We start from the raw sequence: 18,620 nt of genomic DNA, 5'->3' as shown, positions 1-18,620 counted from the left end.
CTTTATATCCAGTTCGTCATTCTCACAATTTCTCGAACAACGCAAACCACTGAGGGTTACCACCGACACTTTACCTGTGAGTTGTCCTGTTGTTCACATGCTGTCAGGTTCACTTTTGAAAATCAAGCTCTTGCCTATTTCGGCGAGCTCGACGTCGAATTTGCACCTACCACGACAATACATAGAGCATTATGGAACACGAGGTCATTCAGATGGCAGCTGACATTCGAGGATTAGGCAACGACGTCGATTCGGGACGACATCATTGTTCCCCCAACCAATTGAAGAGCGGACACATTGAGAGATTTGCCATCTTTCGAGCGAACCACTTCTCAGTGCAACCTCGCACAACGTGGACCGAGCTTGCTTGACAGTTCTGAATCTCTTGATTCAAGTTTTAGGACGCCGCCGTGGTCAATTGACATATCCTTTGTCCTACACAAGTCACTCCACGCAGACTATAACGTCCTCACCAGTCGCGGATTTCTGCTTTACCGCTTCACTCGAATATCCCGATTGCTACTGCTCCACCTGAATAGGTCAACATCTACTGCTAGACGCTGACATAGCCGAAATTACTTCGCGTCACGAAAGTACTCAGCGGTTAAGATTCGATATTACTGCTTCACGCGGACACAGCCGAAAGTACTCTGCTACGCGATTCGACCACTACTACTTCACACAGACATAGGCGAAAGAACACTTCGCTTCACGTTTCGACTCGTCAACCACTTTACGTGGACATAGCCGAAAGTACTTCGCTTTGTTGATTCGACTTCTACCACCTCATGCGGACACAGCCAAAAGTACTTTGCTCCAAGAATCATTGCCTACTGCTTCGCGCGGACATAGCCGAAAGTACTTTGCTTTGTTGATTCGACTCCTACAACCTCACGCGGACACAGCCAAAAGTACTTCGCTCCAAGAATCAACTCCTACTGCTTCGCGCGGACATAGCCGAAAGTACTTCGCTTTACGATTTGACTCCCAATTCACGCGGACANCAGCCAGTACCGTCAATCGCTCAGGCTTCGGGCCCACAGTCATCCGAGGCGAGAAGATCAAGTTTGGCCGTTCGACTCCAGATTCTGAGGCATTGGCATCGTCAGAAGACGAGCCTGAACTCTCTCACTCGGCTTCATCGGTCACAGTACGTCCTTCCGCCGCCGCAGGCATCCGAAGATCTTCGTTCCTCAGCGAGATCAAGTCTGGAGATCTAAGAAAGGCATCCATCTCTGGAGCCACTATGCCCTCGAATGGATCTCAACCCTCAACACCTTCAGCCGAACACAACCCATGGACCTTCGGATCTGCACTCGGCCGTGTTCCATCAAACGGCTCCAACGGAGGTGCCTGGGCTACGCCCAACTCTATCTGGGGCGCAGATCGTAGAGAGATGCCTCTAAGAATCAACGAAGGCTCCTCTCCTGCCTTTGCGCCTCAACCAAGTCCGGGCATCGTCGATCAACCCGAATCGTTTCCCTTCAACAATATGCCTTTGCAACCGATCATGAAGACACACCGGTCCCAGTCTTACTCGGTCGGTCAGCTCGAAACCGAACTCGGCTTGCAAAGTCCTGGTGCCGTGGGTACCCCTTCAAGAGCCCGACCCAGTGCAACAGGACCCCAGTACCGCCCGATGCGCCCAAGCGCACTTGGAGAGACAGTCTACACCGAAGGCAGACCTCTGGGACAGCTGAGTGAAGTTGAAGATGATGAAGGCCCTGACCAGGGTGTGCTTCTCGCTGGTCCGAGAAGCCGTCAAGAACAGGTGTCGGACCTTAGCAACTCTCTTCTTCGTCAGGCCACACATGAGAGCGCACGCGCAAAGCATGGATCTGCCACACTCGGTGCTTCGGCCGCAGAAGATGTGCGTCGTAACATCAGAAACCCTGCATCTCCCGACAACTTCGCTCAATCTGGTGCTGATTCCGCAATCGATGACGATGACTTTGAGCAACTCTACTCAGGAAGGCCCAGCAACGGACTCACTCAGTCCATGCTTCAGGATGCATCTCATCGTGGTATGTGGTCTACTTCTCTTGGCTTCGGCATGGATGAGATCAATCAGAGCAGAAGACATTCGCTAGCAGATATCCCAACTCGTCGCGGTTCGCTCGTCGGTGGACTGTCTGGCTCGGGTCAAGGCTACAGCAGCGTTGCTTCAGCATTCGCCAATATGCCGCACGGCTCAGAAAATGGAAGCAATGGCAGTGCCCTCTCGGAGTATCACCAGACTTCTCACGAGCTGGAGAACAACATGACCGAGTCAGACATGCAGCACAGAGAATATGCCCACAACTACTTCTCGGGTCTGACCACTGCCCACAGAAATCATGCCGAATCATCAGGGCTCATGATGAATAACAGTCATCAAAGCCCTTACTCTTCCGCTGGTGGCGCAGGCAACGTCTTTGGTCGCCAAGGATGGAGTGCTCCGCTGTACATTGTCACCTTTAAGTGTTCTAGATCTGGCATCTTCTATATCCACGAAGGTACCGGTCTTGACGTCAAGGAGGGCGACCTGGTCATCGTCGAAGCAGACCGCGGTCAGGATCTGGGAACTGTTACTCACGCCAAGATTGACTGGCCCAGAGCAAAGGAAACACTTGAGAAGACAGGAGAAGACCACTACAAATGGCTCATGATGTTCAGCCGCCATAATCTTGCCTTGACCGACTCCGAAACGCGTGGTCTTATGGCCTCTAATGGTGCCGACCGCGGTAGCATGCACAGAGACAGACCTCTCGATGAGTACCCACCCGGCATGGGCGGTCCTCCGGAAATGCCCACAGAGCCTACGAAGCCAAAGATGATCAAGCGTCTCGCTCAACCCCACGAGATTGCCAACCTTCGCGAGAAGGAAGGAAACGAAGCCAAGGCAAAGAGAATTGCGCAGCAGAAGGCAAACGAGCACAATCTCAAGATGGAGATTCTGGACGCCGAGTTCCAACTGTAAGTTCATGTTGTTCCTTTTCATGAAATACCTGCTAACGTTTCTAGGGATTGGAAAAAGCTCACCTTCTACTTCTACTCAACCGAGTACATCAACTTCAACCTCCTTGTTGGCGACTTGTTCAAGATCTACAAGACACGTATCTGGCTCTCGGCCATCAATCCTGCCGCCTTCCGCTCAAGACCCAACCAGCCACCTAGCTCCATTGGACCAGGTGCCATCCAGCCCGGCGCTTCGCCGAGAACGATGAACCCTACTGCTTCATCCTTCTTTGTCCCCCGTGATGGAGGCGGCCCGAACTATGCCAGTGAAGCCACTGGCAGAACCCCCCAGTCATACTATGAGCCGCCTGTGAGCCAGTCCCAGATGCAAGGACAGCTTGGATCGCGTGGCGGACTCGGTAGACAACAGTACTATGGCTCGAGTGGCTTCGCCGGTACCACTGAACAGAACTGGTACATGCCAACCAGCTCCTACGGACAGCAGGCGTTCGATGCCCCATACGGAAACGCCCCTTCGCCCTCGCACGAACTGGCATTCAGACCTGCTCCAGGCCTGGGACAGAGTCTGTTGAGAAACGGCAGCCGTCAAGCTCGCCCCGGCGACTTTAGCCACATGCGCTAGAAAGTCTTGATCGATGGCCCTTATATGGGTTGCTTCTATGCAAAATCTCCACTCTGAAGCTTATCTTCAATGATTCAAACTCGAGAGAAATCCTCAATCTTCCAAGCTTGCAAGACACAAATTTTTGCAACGTCCAGATGGACAAATACGAATGACGAAAAGGAAATATAAGAAAAGAGAAAAAAAAACTACAAAAACAAGGCATCGGGGTTTACAAGGAATATGGGACATGGGACATGGGAACAGATCAGTAGAGCGAGGCTTACAACAGCAAGAAACCAATGGCGGCAGATGGATCTTCGATTTTCTTTCACGAGGACTTTTTCCTTTGACCTATACTTCTTATGATATTTCCAAGATGGCGAGGGATTTACTACGGACAGCAGACGTGGGAAGAAGGGCAGTATATCGTGTATCATTAGTTAGGTAGCGGCAATCGTTTGAGAACGAGAGATGCAGATATTGCTCAATGAAGACTTGCTGGTTTTGACGAATGTTGGGTCCCTCGCACCTTCCACATGACAGCGAATACTGATTTTGCAGCTTCTTCCTTGGAGCTTCTACGCAAGTGAAACTGCGCAGGACGCATATCTCCCTCTTCAAACCACTTCAAAAGGACAATCAACAATCTACAAAGCACACAATGACAAAAGGCAAACGCAAGGCCGGAGGTATGCTATCTTCGCATCCGATGACACAACCACTGACGTTCCACTTTAGCGTCGCAATCTCCAGACAGCAGATCATCAAAGCGCAGAGCAGATGCAGATGACATGGACGAACAAAACGCATGGGAAGAGGAGGAAGATCAGGGACGCGTTGAGAGCCAGTGAGTCGAGCCTTGATCAGATGACGGGCTCTTTGCTTAACTCGAACAGAAGCATGCTGGCTGCCATCAATCGCTTGCAGCACAAAGATGATGGCTGGATTGATAAGATGCGCGCTGAAGTCGACAGCGATGAGCAAGCGCTCAATGAGTTGCTGGATGACAAGGAGCGTGAACTGTCAGTCTCTCTCTCAACACTCCGCTTTGTCGACCGAGCTGACATACAAGCAGGGCAGATCTCGACTCCCAGTTTCACAACGACATACGCGCCTTACTCACCGATGTCCTCGGCGGACCTGCACCCAAGGCCAAGAATGGCGCATCCGCCCAAGACGCCTCCAATCTCCGACCTGCCCACGAACACGCTCAGCTTCTATTCACCAAGTCCGACGACTTGATCAAGAACTACAAGAAAGTCGCCGAAGTCATCCAGATAGCCGAGAGAGAGCTCACCACCGACCACATACAAGCTTTCGACAAAGACAAGGATGATGTCGGCGAACTTCTACATGTCGGCCAAGAGCTCGCTCGTCGCCAGGTGGAGGACATTCTGAAGCGACGCGATGGAGATGATACGCCTCAGCGCAAAAAGATGAAAGCTCTCTTTACCGACGAAAAGTTGGACGAAGCTGCTGCCCTGTTCAAGGTTCTCCGTGATGAGCGCAAGGAAGAAGATGAGGATGAAGAAATTGAACAACTTGTCAAAATTGACATGACCGAAGGAGACGGCCTGTTTCCGATCATTCATCAAACAAAGAAAGGCGTCAAGAAGTTGGCAAGCCACCTGTTTGCTGAAGACGTTTGATGTGTCTTCTGCATCTAGTCACTGCCGCCCCCTTGCCAAACATACTTCCTGTCTCACACCAAGTCGCTACACGAAATACACATCGCCTTGCTTACGTTGTATCATTCCGGCTCGAGCTGGTCAAAGGAGAAGAGAAGAAAGCTTTCACGAGCTGGAGTTGAGGCTCACGTCGGGTAACTTTCCTCTTTCAGCATCGGCATACCATGACGTTGTGTTTGTACATCATCGGCACACTGTCGCCCGACCTCATGCGGAGAGAGTCGACCACCTGCTACATATATCTTTTGCTTTCCCATACATTTTATCACACCTTGCTCAAACCGAATCTATCGTCTCTACAGCTTCCTCATTCCATTACTTATCGGTCTCTCGTTGCATGCCCCTACGGGTGAAACACTTCGATAACATGTCTGAACGCGATGCTCTCTCGTCTCGAGCCATTCCATTCATGGAGCTTTCAGATGGTTCCGCTGCTTCGTTGACTGCTCCTCCGCCTCCGTTGCCTCATTATCTCAATGCCGAAGGAAGAGCGATGGCTCGTTTCGCTGTTGAAGGCAATGCTGTTAGTAGGTATTACCATCGCCATCAAGCAAGACATTCAAATACCATTTCATCACCTTATCTTGCAAAACGAAAATATCAGAAAACACTAACCTACCATCACAGTAACCGGAGGAGCCGGCACTCTAGCTCTCGCAGCCGCTCGTGCACTTTTGGAACACGGACTGGCCAACCTCTACCTCTTCGACTTACCCTCCACCTTGCAATCTTCCGCTCAAGCCATAGAATCTTTGCGAACAGACTTCCCCTCCTCCACCATTTCCACAGCTCCCGTCGACGTCACAGATGCCACCCTCGTCTCTTCCGCCTTTTCCTCCGCTGCTGCTGCCATGGGTTCACTCGACATCCTCCTCTGTTTCGCCGGTATAGTAGGCTGCATCCATGCCATAGAAATGACAGCAGACCAATGGAGAAAGGTCATCGACATCAACACCACCGGTTCCTTCCTCTGCGCCCAAGCCGCGGCCAAACAAATGCAAAATCAAAACACCGGTGGCACAATAGTATTCACAGCCAGTATCAGCGGAAGAAGAGTCAATTTCCCTCAACCCCAATCCGCATATAACGTCAGTAAAGCCGCTGTTGTTGCCATGAAGGATAGTTTGGCGGCTGAATGGGCTAGATTTGGTATCAGGGTCAATTGTATCTCGCCCGGGTATATGGATACGGTGTTGAATGAGGGAGAAGGGTTGGAAGAGGCGAGGGGTATTTGGGCGAGTAGGAATCCCATGGGTAGGATGGGTGCTGTGGGGGAGTTGGATGGGGTTGTGGTTTTGTTGTGTTCGAGGGCGGGGAGTTATATCAATGGCGCTGATTTTGTTGTTGATGGGGGCGCTACGGTTTTCTAGGCGGTGAGAATTCATGATTGCGGAGGTTAGTACACTCGAACTGCATGCTTCATCGCTAATGCGCTCTCTCTTACAGCATTACGAATAGGAGACTGGAAGCAAGTTGCATGTCATAAGAACGATCCAAGATTCCATCTCATGTCCAGCGAATTGATACTGGTGACTGTTTTACTTTTGCTTTATAGCCTTTACTGGACGGAAATTTCTTTGTTATCTGAACACAGGTTTTTCTAGCTGGGGACGAACAAAGAAGGTCCGTAGATAGTTGTGGTATGTTGAGCGTCGCTCTTCTTTTGTTCGACTACCATTCCTGACTGAGTTCAGTACGCGACAGCAGGAGCGACCAGGCATGCTTCTGGCTTCCTAGATGACACTTTGTTAAGCTTTAGTATCTTACTTGACCGACAAGAAAAAGAACTGCTCACGAAAATGGATGTCGTATTGAACCATTCAAAGTTGGCCGACAAAGGATCTGATCAACCAAAGTTTACTGTATTCCCCCAGTTACCCACGGAACTTCAACTTCTTATCTGCAAAAATGCAGTCACGCGTCCCGAGCCGATAGATCTGAGCAAAAGAATAAACCACAGGCTTCCCGACATCATTCGAATATCAAAGCTCTTCCATACCGAAGGAAGCAGATTGTACTATGGAGAAAACACTTTCCTCATCCCACTGCCCAGCCGCCTCGCTCGGGAGGAGAACATTTTCCTGGACCATTGGCTATGTGACAGCTCAACGAGTGAGACTGTCGCCAAGATGGGTCGGATAAACGTACAGATATCGCTTCCGCCGGATAGAGCAAGTCTTGCAAATTTGTTACTACTGGCAGTACACTTCAGTAAAGTCTCAAGCATAGAGGCCAGGAAGACTGTCGTGTTACAACCTGTCATCACTCTTCCGCGCAGACACAACTTGGTTGTTCCTCTGCCAGCAGTCACCACTGAGCTCCAAGATCAGATATCGAACGCTTTCTGGCGCATATTTGACACGAGCATCCATGAGCTGGCAACCGGCACTTACAAGATTGTGTGGGCGGATGAGGAAGAGATGGAACTGAATGCTGGTGTGCCACTACTCGAGAGAGCTGTTGCTTTGGGTAGAATCTGTGAAGAGTTGTGGTCCGCCATCATGACCGTCTGGAACTCTGGTCAAAATGTGCGCTGACTCTAGAGCAATATTCTTTGTCACAAATCCATTCGTCTCCATACTCGAGAGATGAGGCCTTCTTTGTACACTGCACAGATGCCGGATCCGGGTGGATCTTTGTTTGGCCTAGAAGGTGGAGAGTCAATATGAAATCTCCAAGACTGTCGAGCGTAGCATCTGTTCTTCAACTAAATCATACAAGATGGCTCTTCCGGCAGGACAAAAGCGGTTAGCCCTCAGGTTGCTCAACTTAGAAGCCGAGTACACGGTGCTCACAGCTATCAATTCCGCCACTCGAACCTATGAAGAGGACGCAAGAATCAAGGAACTCGATTTCCTCTGTCTCGCTCACGGCCTCCCGAGCGAAGTCAAGAATAACGTCCTAGAGTACTATATCCCTGGTCTTGAACCTGTGGATATAGCAGATCCTACAAACCATACCCGACCAACCTGGTGTACGGATGATGAGGCGGAGTTTTTATATTGGCGACACACTAGATTCATCTTCCGTACTGATGATTTGACCAGAACCAATTTGGACAACAAGATCAACGCCGCCCAGACGTTTATCCAGAACAACCTTCGCTCCACCACCCATCCCGCCAGACTCTTCTACATGCAACCCAAAAAGAAAGTAATCTTTGAGATATACCTCAAGATCGACCTATCCGTCGGCGGAGCCGCCGAAATCGACGACGAAAACCTAGAAGCCCTGTGGAGACTTTTGGAACTCTTGAATGGAGAAATGGAACATTTACAACTCAAATTCATCTGGAAGAATGACACGAACCCGAATGATATTTCCGCTGCTACGAAGAGGGAGGTCGCTACTAATAATTCAGCCCCTTTTGCTGCTATAAAGCAGAATTTACTTGCGATTGTTTTGGCGGCGGCTAGGCATTATACCACTTGTATGCATGCTCCCGCCACCGTCAATCCAATCACAAGATGGGCGAGATATCTATCTCCGATGACCGCTACCGACCCTGCCACCACAGACGCGCATAGATTTGCATTCGCGAGGGATTGGAGTACTCTGCGGGTCAGCGGTCAAGTGAGCAGAATGTGGACCACGAGAAACAAGAGGGGGTTTGTTCTCTGGAGTGTGTGTGGCATGTTTAATGTGCCGATTCCTAGGGATGATGGGGGTGCTGCGACTTATGGGTGGTGGATGGGGACGCCGACGTTCCCCTTGGAGTTGGGGGATTTGGCTTGATGGGGGAGGGTATGGGTATTGCTGTTTTTGCTAGTTTCGTATGATTGAATTCAATGAATCTTGTTCCTGATTGCGAGTTCGAAGAGAGATGGTGAAGGCATATTGTGAAGACGCCTCTGGGCATCACAGTTTTGTTGTAGGGTCGTGCTTGATAGGTTGAGATGGACTTACATGCCTCAAGTGCTCGGAAAACCTTGACCTGTGGACCCGTATGCACTTGTTGAATCTTGGTGTCAAGACGAATTGCCAGTGGCTAGCTGAGATGTTTGTACATCTTGATCTTTCCTCAATTCATTCACACCGCTGTTTACAGAACGTGTTTGACCCTTCAGCCACTCTTTCGGTGCACGGGATATCATGATGTGTCGGCAGATTGTGCGGGCACAAGGAAAAGGTGAAAACATGCAAGATGAATCAAAGTTGTCTTGAGCAGTCAGTACCTCCACTCTTCGAAGCATGGATCTTGGGGAAAGAGTCTCGACTGTCATGTGAATTCAATGGTGGACATCTGCAATGCTAGATGCTGACAGACTACGCGGTCCAAAGATATGGTGCTCATTCCTATTCTGGCAAATGACATGCATGTCAAGTATCATCGGCCAATGGTATCGCTCGGTGAAAACTATACATGAGTACTTGACCACGTGCAGGGCCTAGGCCAAAGCATCAGACAAGTCCGAAAGTCCGAGTCTTCTGCCGTCTATGCACGCGATATCGATTTTATATGCAGCCCTCAGCCAGCCTCCAAATCGACAAGCATGGAAATGCGGCTCTGCGTGATGTCGAACTTTTGATGGCCATCGTGGTGAAATAAAACATATACTAGCATTTGGCAGCGAGGGAGGTTGTTTCTTTCCTCCCTTCCTATCCTTCTTTCCCCCGCAAACATGAATTCGTCATTCGAGCGTATTGACAAGAATATCGTGTTCACTTATCCGTATATTGGCGGAAAGGGTTACTTCTCTTATCAATCCTATACTTTCGACTTTGCGGAATGGATTACACTGTTGACGCTCTGTCTTGCACCTTTACTGGCGCATGTCATCACAGGTGTCCTGTCCATTGCACATCTCAGCCGTTCTCGACCTCGCTGGCATGATATTCTGCCTTTGTATCATCCCACCACAATTCTATGGCGTTACATGGTGCTTGTCGACCGTCGCATTCGTGCAGTCGCTTGGGATGTCGGCGATCTGGCTGCGGCAAACACGGTGTTTTGGATGTCAGATGGGTGGGACGGAGACGAGCACATCGCCCAGTATAGTCGCCGGTATCTCACCCGACCACCGGAGATCGAGAGACTTCGCAGCTTCGTGTCCTCAGAGACGCTGGGAACTGTTATCACCACGCTACAAGGTCTCCAAGCAGCATATTTGTTGGTGTGCCAACTTTCTATACCGGCAGCTTCTTCTGTCAAGGGAGCTACCATGGCAAATGTCTTTGGTTGGCTGTCCACCCTCGGACTTCTGCGAGTACCTGCCGCCGCTTGGGTTTCAAAGGACTTCGCATACACTTATCACAATCGGGAGGCTAGCCATACGACCCCAACAACCGCAAAGGATGGAGTGGATGTGCAAGTGACAGCAAGAAACTGGCAGCACATCCCTTCCGATAGTCATCTCGAAGATGACTCCACAAGGTACACAAAGCCTGGATGGCAGAGCTATGTCTTACGTTCGTCGCTTCTTGTGTTTGGAATCGGCATGACTGCTTACAGCTTCTACTTCAACTTCATCCAACCTGTCTTTTTCTACGAGAAGATTTACGCCACCACGACGCAGCTGTCACTGCTTCCGCTGTATTTATTTCTGATTGCTCCTACGACGATATTGTTTGGGGCGTACGCATTCAGAAAGTCTGAAAACGGGTTGTCGACGGTGATGCCTTGTACGGGAACGTGGTGGTATAAGATATATGTTATTTTATGGTATATGTTTGCTGCGAGCGTTGTGGTGATTGCGGCTGTCGAGACGACAATAGATCGATGCGGTCATTATACTTCTGCGCCTTTCCAGCCATTGACATGTAGATAGTGATTGAAATGTTCTTATATGATGATTGTCTGACCACAATGCGTCCTCAACTTCGCTTCTTCCCTCAACATGTTGGTGCTGATGTTTTGTTCGTCGTTCTTTTGTAGCATTTCTTGCCCCAATGTCGTGCAGGCCTGACTAATGATGTTGGCTTTGTGCTGCTTGTAGCTATCCGCGAGCGAAGAGTGCTCTTCTTCCGTTGAAGTATGAAGCAGCCGGTGCTCTGATATAGACAGTTGCAGCAGAGCATCAAAGACTTCCATGTCAGCACCTGGTCGCAGAATATACAGCCAGCGCAACAACGCCTTTGTTTCATGACTGATCATACTGTTTGGTGCAGCAGCTGCATCTGTTTGCTCCACTGCAAGTCTCTGCACAGTACAGTGCGCGAGGAGAGCCAAAGTGCAGTTGACATGACAGGTCGCAAGCTCCTCTGTCTGATTGCCAGAGATAGCAGCACCATATTTCAGGAGTTCGGCGATGAAGAGGTAATGTGCTGTTGGGCAGTAGTTCCAAGCTAAAATCAGCCATTGCGACATCTGGTTGCTTGCAGCAGTGTTGTTATCACTTTCCGACTCGCGAAGCACTTGCTCGTCATGAATGGAAATCGTATCAGCGACAGTGGGCGATAACCCTGCATTCAATCCGTTGAGCAAAAGCGATCGTGGGGTTGCTGTGACGGTCGCGAGACGCTTGGCAGGGCTCGTGGAACTTTCCGCAGGTGAGTATGAGGGTGGCCGTTTCCTCGTCAAAGAATCAGGAACACGATCGGTATCACTCGGCGTGTTTGCACGCGTCGAGAAGTCCCCATCAGAGAAGGCGCGATCACAGATCGAGGCAGCCACCTGGACAGACAGGCAAGAGCCATCCCGCGTGACTGCTCCACGTTGGTCCTCCAGAACATTGCTGATTTTCCGCAGTGGCGAAGCACTTGGAAACCCAGAAAGAAAGGTGGCAGAGTAATTTGGCGAAAGCGATTGTTCGGGTGTCGAGTGGTGAAGTCGAGACGATGGTGCAAATATCTGGCTCGATCCTGCTGATGGATGTGTGACGGCAAGTGGACGGGCAAGCTGATCCGCTGCACATACAGTAGGTGGAGCACCGGCGGGGGGTAGATGTGGAGAGAATGGTGCGGTGTGAGGGAGGTCTGACGTTCTTTGTTCGGGCGAGAAAGAAGCGGTCGGAGGTAAGTGTGGCTCGTCGGCTTGACGCGAAGAAGCGAATTTGGGTGGTAGCACGTCGTCGAATTCGTAAGGTGGAGGAGGTTGTGGATCATGGGATTTGATTATTTCTTTGTGATTTGTTCCAGATGCTTCAATCCTCTTATGATCATTATGATTCGTATCTTCAAGCTCGAACCATCCTTGTTCATGCCAGAGGTTTCTACACGCTGAACGACCTCCGGGATAGAAGCCTGTGAGCACAACAGAGGGGGTTGTGATCGAAGCGCTCCCAGCTAACATAGTCGACACATTCTGAAGAGCTGCCTGTATCGCACCATCTTGGTTTGTATACAACTGGAAGGATGACGATTCAGAAAGCAACTTCAGTTTGCGCAGTAAGACCATTGCTTGTGGCATCACATTCGGTCTACATTGGTACTCCGGCATTATTACGTCGCTACTCGTTGGTCCTAGATCCAGAGACATGTGTAAAAGCTGGGTCTTTGCGGACTGGACATCATTGGGCACATCAAGTAGACATTGCGGGAGCATCTTGATGCTAGAATAGTCAATGCAAGTGGAGTGCAGACGGAGCGACTCGGCGGGGACAATCAAGAACATGAGACGACCTTGACGGCGAGTCTTCTTCCGCACGGGAGATGCTCTGATACGAATAGTCAAAGTCACAAGCATCTCACGAGTGACCTGGTTGGATCCGATCCAGAGTCTAAGGATACCACCACAGCCGTTCCGGTCTAGCGGTTGTCCTAGGAATTCAGACTCTTGTATTATCTTGTTGTCGTAGACTGCAACAACAGGACAGTCCGCGACTACCCAAGAGAGGGGGGCGGATGTCATGAGCTTCGAAGCCAGCCCATCTATGTCAGCTTGTGTGGCCATGGTCGACCGTGACGTACTGAAGTCAATGGAGATGTCAGCAATTGCGTTCAGAAAGGGGGAAAGGAGTAACTTGTCCCCCGCAGATGCGGAACCCACCCACCCAGGCTTTTATCGTATTGAGTAGCCTTGACTCTGTTTGGTGACGACTTCTCGGCGGGACTACCTACAGCGCGCACCGCCACGAGTATCTGCACAGGTCGGGGGCCACGCTTGCAAGATGCCAAAAGAACTGGAACGCAGTCGAAGAAGACTCTTGGGGAGCATGCAACGATGTATTCGGGTTCGACTTCAACACCCGTCAAGGATGGCGCGCTCACGGTTGGGCGTTACAGGGAGCAGGCGTCTGTGGAGATCAGGCTGTTTGTCGCGTCTCTCCGGAGCGCGTCGAGGATTGGTTGTCGCAGTGTGTTGAGAAAGAGTGGGGTTTAGCGATGTACAATAGGAACAGTCGAAGGGACACGAAAGATGATAGCGTTGTGATGTGAGAGTCGCAACTTCAGTCTTGGAGACGCGACGCGGTCGTGGCTGCCCGAAACGCGGCTGTCTCTGGCCTTGGCGTCGGTTAAGCTTCGGCTTCCTGATCCTTCCTCCACGCTTGCCCGCTCAAGTGCTCGCTCAAACCACCTTATTATTCGTGCGATACTTGCAAACTCGCAATCACCATTGTCAAGATCATGACATGCGCTTAGCTCTCACAAGTATGCTAGCGATTGATTAGTCGGGGTTTTCCTGCAGGTTTCTATGTTGTCTAATGAACTTCGACTTCTTATATGGAGACATAGAACAACCAGCCGACTAACTAGGCATCAATCTATTCTGAAGTTTCTCTGTTATCACAGAAGACGTGAGCAACACTGATGATTGACTAATCACCACCTCGTGTAAGGCCACACTGGCCGCCCGTCTAAAAAACGTTCCGGGTTTGGTTGACCGCATTCGGTCGTCTATACCTTTGTTCTTTGTTCGCAAACGCATTTCATAGGCGCTTCCGGAACATTGAGAATTCGGTATGATGTTTCCGGATCAACCCATGGAAACGCTTGAATCCCAGGGCATGCAGAGTCTTGCATGCTCGAGGCTTTGTGCTTTGGGAATGAACGCTCCCTGAAATAGTCAAGCCGAGATCCTCTCAATCTTCTCCTTTTCGAGATGGAACTGCCTTTGGCTTCAATCCACAGATTTCACTATGGCTGATAAGCAAGAACACGATTCTAAGCGCCTCAAGACCTCTCACCCACCACGGCCCGATCATGATTATCCTATGGGTACTTTCGAGAAAAGGAATCATCTCGCCAAGCTGGGCCTCCTGAATGAATACACCACACTGGAAAAGAGCGTCGCAGCTCAGCAGGATAGAATCAAGCAGATCGAGCTCTCGGTATATGCGAGGGCTCGTATGAATGTGGAAGAGCTACAGCTCCAAGTTGCGGAAGAGTATTTCCGTTCAACTTTTATTGACATTACTCTCCTGAGTTCTCGAAAGGCGCCAGACTGGATCTTCGACCTGGACGCGTTGAAACCTCATGGGAAATTTGCTATCTGGCAAGCATACTGGCGTTACTCTCACCTCTACGTTCCCGGAGAAGCATGGACCAAAATCGGCAAGCATCTGTTGGTGGATAACAATGGCGCGAGAATACATGAACAGCCATGGCGTACTTCCTTGAGCCGCATGCTTAGATTCACAGATCGGCTCTTCTGCTATCCCGCCACTTCACCTCAGGATCTGTCTCTCCCGGCGGAGTATCACCCACACCCTGCTAAGCTTCGTGATTATGTTCGAGCTCCGCGTGCGCCCGAGAACTTGGCCGACGATCGTCCGAATATCGAATTTGAGGTCCTTTGCCCCTTCAACCACAATGATGACGAGGATTATTCTTTCTGGCAGGAATTCGAGTCGACGATTATCCACACATTCCGCGCGCTCATGTGGTTGTTCGACACATTAGAGTGCTATCGCCCAGAAAACAGGCATCGACTGGTCATCACACCCAAATGGAAGGACGTGAAGATTAAGGATCCGCTCACGAAGTCTCCCTCCCTTGAGTGGAAAGGCCATAAAGAAAACATTTACGCCAAGAAAGATCCTGCAATCAAGGCCACCATACCAGACGGTCTCGGCATCAAGGAAAGAGTCATGGACGTGATCAATGGAGGACTAGAGATCTGGGGTGCGTTTCGCATCGAAGAGACACGTCTGAGAAATGTACGCTATCAGAGATGGAAGTTACGACAAATGATAAATGCTCGTATCGGCTTGACGACAGTCGAAGGCGAGGAGGCGGACCAGCTGGCAACCACAGACCTCCCGGGCTTCAACGCTAACGATCCACCTACCAGGCATGGCATCAAGGCTGCCCGTGATAATGTTCACCCGAGAAACCTTGTCAATCATCTGGCCATAAGAATCCACAACAACATATCAGAGAGCTTCCACCCGGATGACGAGCTCGAAAATGCATACATCGAATTCTGGCAGCGTGTCACTTTGGACATTCCGCCAAAACTTGTCGGGCCAGGAACATGGAACGTCAATGAATCATTTACCATGCATGTCGATGAACTGAGCAGCAATATGAGTGGTCTCAGTTCCGTGCCTGAATTCGCCGATGATATGCCAGGATTCATCAGAAAACACAACGTCAAATCACAGTCTGACATCTATTTCCCAAACCCTGTCCATTGCGAGTGGGAAATGGATGATGATGAGAGGTTGGCGGTGGAACTCTACAAGCCTGAGGATGATGACTCTGATTGAGAGTGGCAGAGCAGAGTATCTGAATGCGAGCGCGATCTTTATCTTGAAATCGTGTATCTTGTCAATGCTGATTTTCCATTCCTACGCTTTCCAAACTTTATGCTGTGTGTTGCATCGGATTCGGGAAGGCTAAGAAGTAGAACATGATAAACCAAACTAATCTTTCGGGAACCGTTTCTTCTCTTCGTGTGCCTTCTTTCTTCGTCACATGCATAATTGCACAAAACTCCATGCCAGGCGCAGGTAATCCCCGAGCCGTCTCGTGTCCTTCTTCAATGACCATATCCTTAACGGCTGGACGGATGTACGAGGCAGATTGAGATAAGCGTCACATCAGTCCTCAAATAAACGATATAACAGACGAGTCCCATATAGTAAACAGCTTATAGCACCTCCGTCTTCTGCACGTAACAGACAACAAAAGCTCCTCACAGAGAAGCAGAAGTAAAAAGCGCAGCAATCAAGAAGCGGCAAGTTTCGGACCCGAGATCGTCTCTTTGACGTTGACGAAAAGGCATTTCTTTGTTTCGAGTCTGTTCACAATGTTCTCGGCCACTCGCTTTGTCACGGCGTCGACGTCTGTTTGTCCTCGAGATCGTCGACCCCTGGACCGGATCCGGGAGTCTACTTCGTGTCTTTATTGTTGGCGTCGAGATGCGGTCTGAAATCGCTCGATGCGAGGGGATGGTGATTTGTTGGCTTTCTTCGTAGCTTTTTGAATCTGACTTGCTGTCCGTCACGCGTATCAATCATCTTTAGCTCGAATTTTACGCATCCAACTATTCCCTACTCAACTCGAACCCTGCTTGTCGCCGCACCCGTACGCACGCACGCCTAACATCATGGCATACGCAGGAAAGCCACCAAGTGACGATGCACTCTTCCCCCTCGACCCAGCTCTAGCAGACGAAGGAGACATCCCACTCGACACGGATGCCGCAATGGCCCGCATAGAAGCGACTTTCGACATCGACCCCCCTCTCTCGCGTCGCCACAGAGCCAGAGACATCACCGTGCGAGAAAACCACCTCACCCCTGACAATATACTCACAGGCGGTGATCGCTGGGTGGAGTTTTACTGGAGCAATGTCAATCTGATCGTTCCTGGCGAAAAAACTCTTATCGATCCTAGGGATCCGGAGTGGGAGGACATGACTGAGAATTGGTGCACTGCAGCTTCGAATGTTTCGGGGTTCATATCGATATTTTTCAAGCCGCGGCAGGATTTGTCGGTGTATAATATTCCCATGAGTGCGGAGTTTCAAAGGTGGTTGTCCGATTGGCGGAAGAAGGGTTATCAGGAGCCTCTTGGTCCTGGAGATGTGGAAGGCTACGTCGTACCCACTCAAGCCGAGGTAGCTGCCCACAACAACCAGAGGAGCCTTCAACGCGTCAACTTCCAGCATCGCATGTTCACAGATCCTGGCGTGTTCGTACACTTCGAAATCCTCATCATGTGGGACTTCAACGCTGCCGCAGAGCCAGGTGAAGTCACATGGCCCCGAGTGTGTTGGGAAAACATCCGCTTCTACCTCGACATGTACGAGTCCTTTAAAATCTTGGGCCATCCAGATCGCCTTAAATGCCATTTCATGTACAAAGACATCCGTCAAGGTCGCTACACCCAAACGCCACGTTCAAAGCGCGAGATCGACAATGATTCAATCCTTGGCCGTCAATGGCGATCTATCATCCACCGAGCTCTGGCTGATTACAGAGCTCACCTCGACTTGGTTGCGATTCCTGGATCTGGAGCGGGGCCGATTGATGTTGCGCAGGATTTGATCGCTATCAAGGCAGAGAAAAGGATCAGACGAACTTGGAATGCACATCGTGCGTCCAACAGAGGTCAAGTCAAGTTCTGGATGTGTGATGCTTTCCACGCGCCGAGAAGGTTGAGAGAAGAAGACCCTGATATCGCTGCTTGGCTGGCCAGAAGGGCCCAGTGAGTATGTTGTATACAGCACCAAACATCTGGCAATGTACTTCGGTGGTGTCCTTGATGGTGAAATGTACTTGACGCCGAGCGGTGGAGGTGGCCACCTTTCCCTTACGACAGGGTGGAGCTGCCGCGTTTTGACGCCTGGTTTTCTTGCTTATTTTTGTCTTGTTCTGGACAGTCTACATGATCCTCGCACATAGTTCTCCTCGTTTACATTAAGGTCGTCATGAAGCATGAAGCATATCCTTTCCTAGCCATAAACGATGTGTGGTCGAGTGGGTGATGCGTGATCAGTGGAAGCAGTATTCTGACATGCTCTCTGTAACCATGATATCAACGAAAAAGGCATCATGCCTTCTGCCAAGTGTACGACGACCTCGGAGTATGGATGCCGAGATCAAGTTCGACAACAAGTCCGGATCCGGGAGCGCAGAGATGCTTTGTTCTCGAGACCAAGAAATCCAACCACGGTCGAATTATGTTCGTTCAATCACGACTGACACAGTTCGAGCAACACAGCTTTTACAAATCGCTTCTTGTTCCATCTCTTGTTTTGAACGATTGCACAATGAGTCAGGCCGACGAAGAGTTCCTTGCTGGGCTTGGACCACCACCCTACCACCTTTCGACGGAGACCTTGGAGAAGCTCTTCAAACAGTACAAGCCCAGAGACATATCAGTCTTGCAGTTGATCAATGCACCCGCTTGGATTGAGCAAGCCGGTCGACACTCGGAGTTATATCGCTTGTTCTGGCAGAACGTGCCTCTGCTCATTCCGGCAGAAGCTTTTATCTCGATCATCAATGAAGACACCAACGAAGATCTGGCAAAGCTGTCGT

The 18,620-nt window shown here is 50.2% G+C and overlaps 8 protein-coding genes across 8 annotated transcripts; 7 read left to right on the top strand and 1 right to left on the bottom strand.

The window, feature by feature from the left end:
* Positions 1-788: 788 nt before the first annotated feature.
* M438DRAFT_376512 (PSP1-domain-containing protein) lies at positions 789-3,580 on the top strand (the record flags this gene model as incomplete). Its single annotated transcript, XM_029908665.1, has 3 exons — positions 789-858; positions 1,008-2,955; positions 3,004-3,580. The coding sequence occupies 3 exons, from the start codon at positions 789-791 to the stop codon at positions 3,578-3,580; spliced, it is 2,595 nt and encodes an 864-aa protein (XP_029758254.1).
* Positions 3,581-4,223: 643 nt separating this feature from the next.
* M438DRAFT_367524 (uncharacterized protein) lies at positions 4,224-5,211 on the top strand (the record flags this gene model as incomplete). The annotated part of the gene is made up of 4 exons (XM_029907961.1): positions 4,224-4,251; positions 4,301-4,409; positions 4,459-4,584; positions 4,638-5,211. 4 exons carry the CDS (start codon positions 4,224-4,226, stop codon positions 5,209-5,211), a joined length of 837 nt encoding a protein of 278 aa, XP_029758253.1.
* Positions 5,212-5,617: 406 nt separating this feature from the next.
* Positions 5,618-6,620, top strand: M438DRAFT_278475 (NAD(P)-binding protein; the record flags this gene model as incomplete). Its single annotated transcript, XM_029901007.1, has 2 exons — positions 5,618-5,777; positions 5,878-6,620. The coding sequence occupies 2 exons, from the start codon at positions 5,618-5,620 to the stop codon at positions 6,618-6,620; spliced, it is 903 nt and encodes a 300-aa protein (XP_029758252.1).
* Positions 6,621-7,049: 429 nt separating this feature from the next.
* Positions 7,050-7,787, top strand: M438DRAFT_278645 (uncharacterized protein; the record flags this gene model as incomplete). Its single annotated transcript, XM_029901020.1, has 1 exon — positions 7,050-7,787. One exon carries the CDS (start codon positions 7,050-7,052, stop codon positions 7,785-7,787), a length of 738 nt encoding a protein of 245 aa, XP_029758251.1.
* A 184-nt stretch (positions 7,788-7,971) lies between these two features.
* Positions 7,972-8,985, top strand: M438DRAFT_376510 (uncharacterized protein; the record flags this gene model as incomplete). The annotated part of the gene is made up of 1 exon (XM_029908664.1): positions 7,972-8,985. One exon carries the CDS (start codon positions 7,972-7,974, stop codon positions 8,983-8,985), a length of 1,014 nt encoding a protein of 337 aa, XP_029758250.1.
* Positions 8,986-11,032: 2,047 nt separating this feature from the next.
* On the bottom strand, positions 11,033-13,081 carry M438DRAFT_376509 (uncharacterized protein; the record flags this gene model as incomplete). The annotated part of the gene is made up of 2 exons (XM_029908663.1): positions 11,033-12,051; positions 12,121-13,081. The coding sequence occupies 2 exons, from the start codon at positions 13,079-13,081 to the stop codon at positions 11,033-11,035; spliced, it is 1,980 nt and encodes a 659-aa protein (XP_029758249.1).
* Positions 13,082-13,986: 905 nt separating this feature from the next.
* Positions 13,987-15,866, top strand: M438DRAFT_347744 (uncharacterized protein; the record flags this gene model as incomplete). Its single annotated transcript, XM_029905976.1, has 1 exon — positions 13,987-15,866. A coding segment is annotated over exon 1 (1,568 nt), but the record flags the coding sequence as incomplete, so codon positions are not given.
* Positions 15,867-16,681: 815 nt separating this feature from the next.
* Positions 16,682-17,788, top strand: M438DRAFT_337581 (uncharacterized protein; the record flags this gene model as incomplete). Its single annotated transcript, XM_029904005.1, has 1 exon — positions 16,682-17,788. One exon carries the CDS (start codon positions 16,682-16,684, stop codon positions 17,786-17,788), a length of 1,107 nt encoding a protein of 368 aa, XP_029758247.1.
* Positions 17,789-18,620: the final 832 nt, after the last annotated feature.

This window comes from Aureobasidium pullulans, assembly GCF_000721785.1.
Source record: "Aureobasidium pullulans EXF-150 unplaced genomic scaffold scaffold_16, whole genome shotgun sequence".
Classification (NCBI taxonomy): domain Eukaryota; kingdom Fungi; phylum Ascomycota; class Dothideomycetes; order Dothideales; family Saccotheciaceae; genus Aureobasidium; species Aureobasidium pullulans.
Note: the sequence above shows the minus strand (reverse complement) of the source record. Positions and strands in the feature narration are given on the sequence as shown.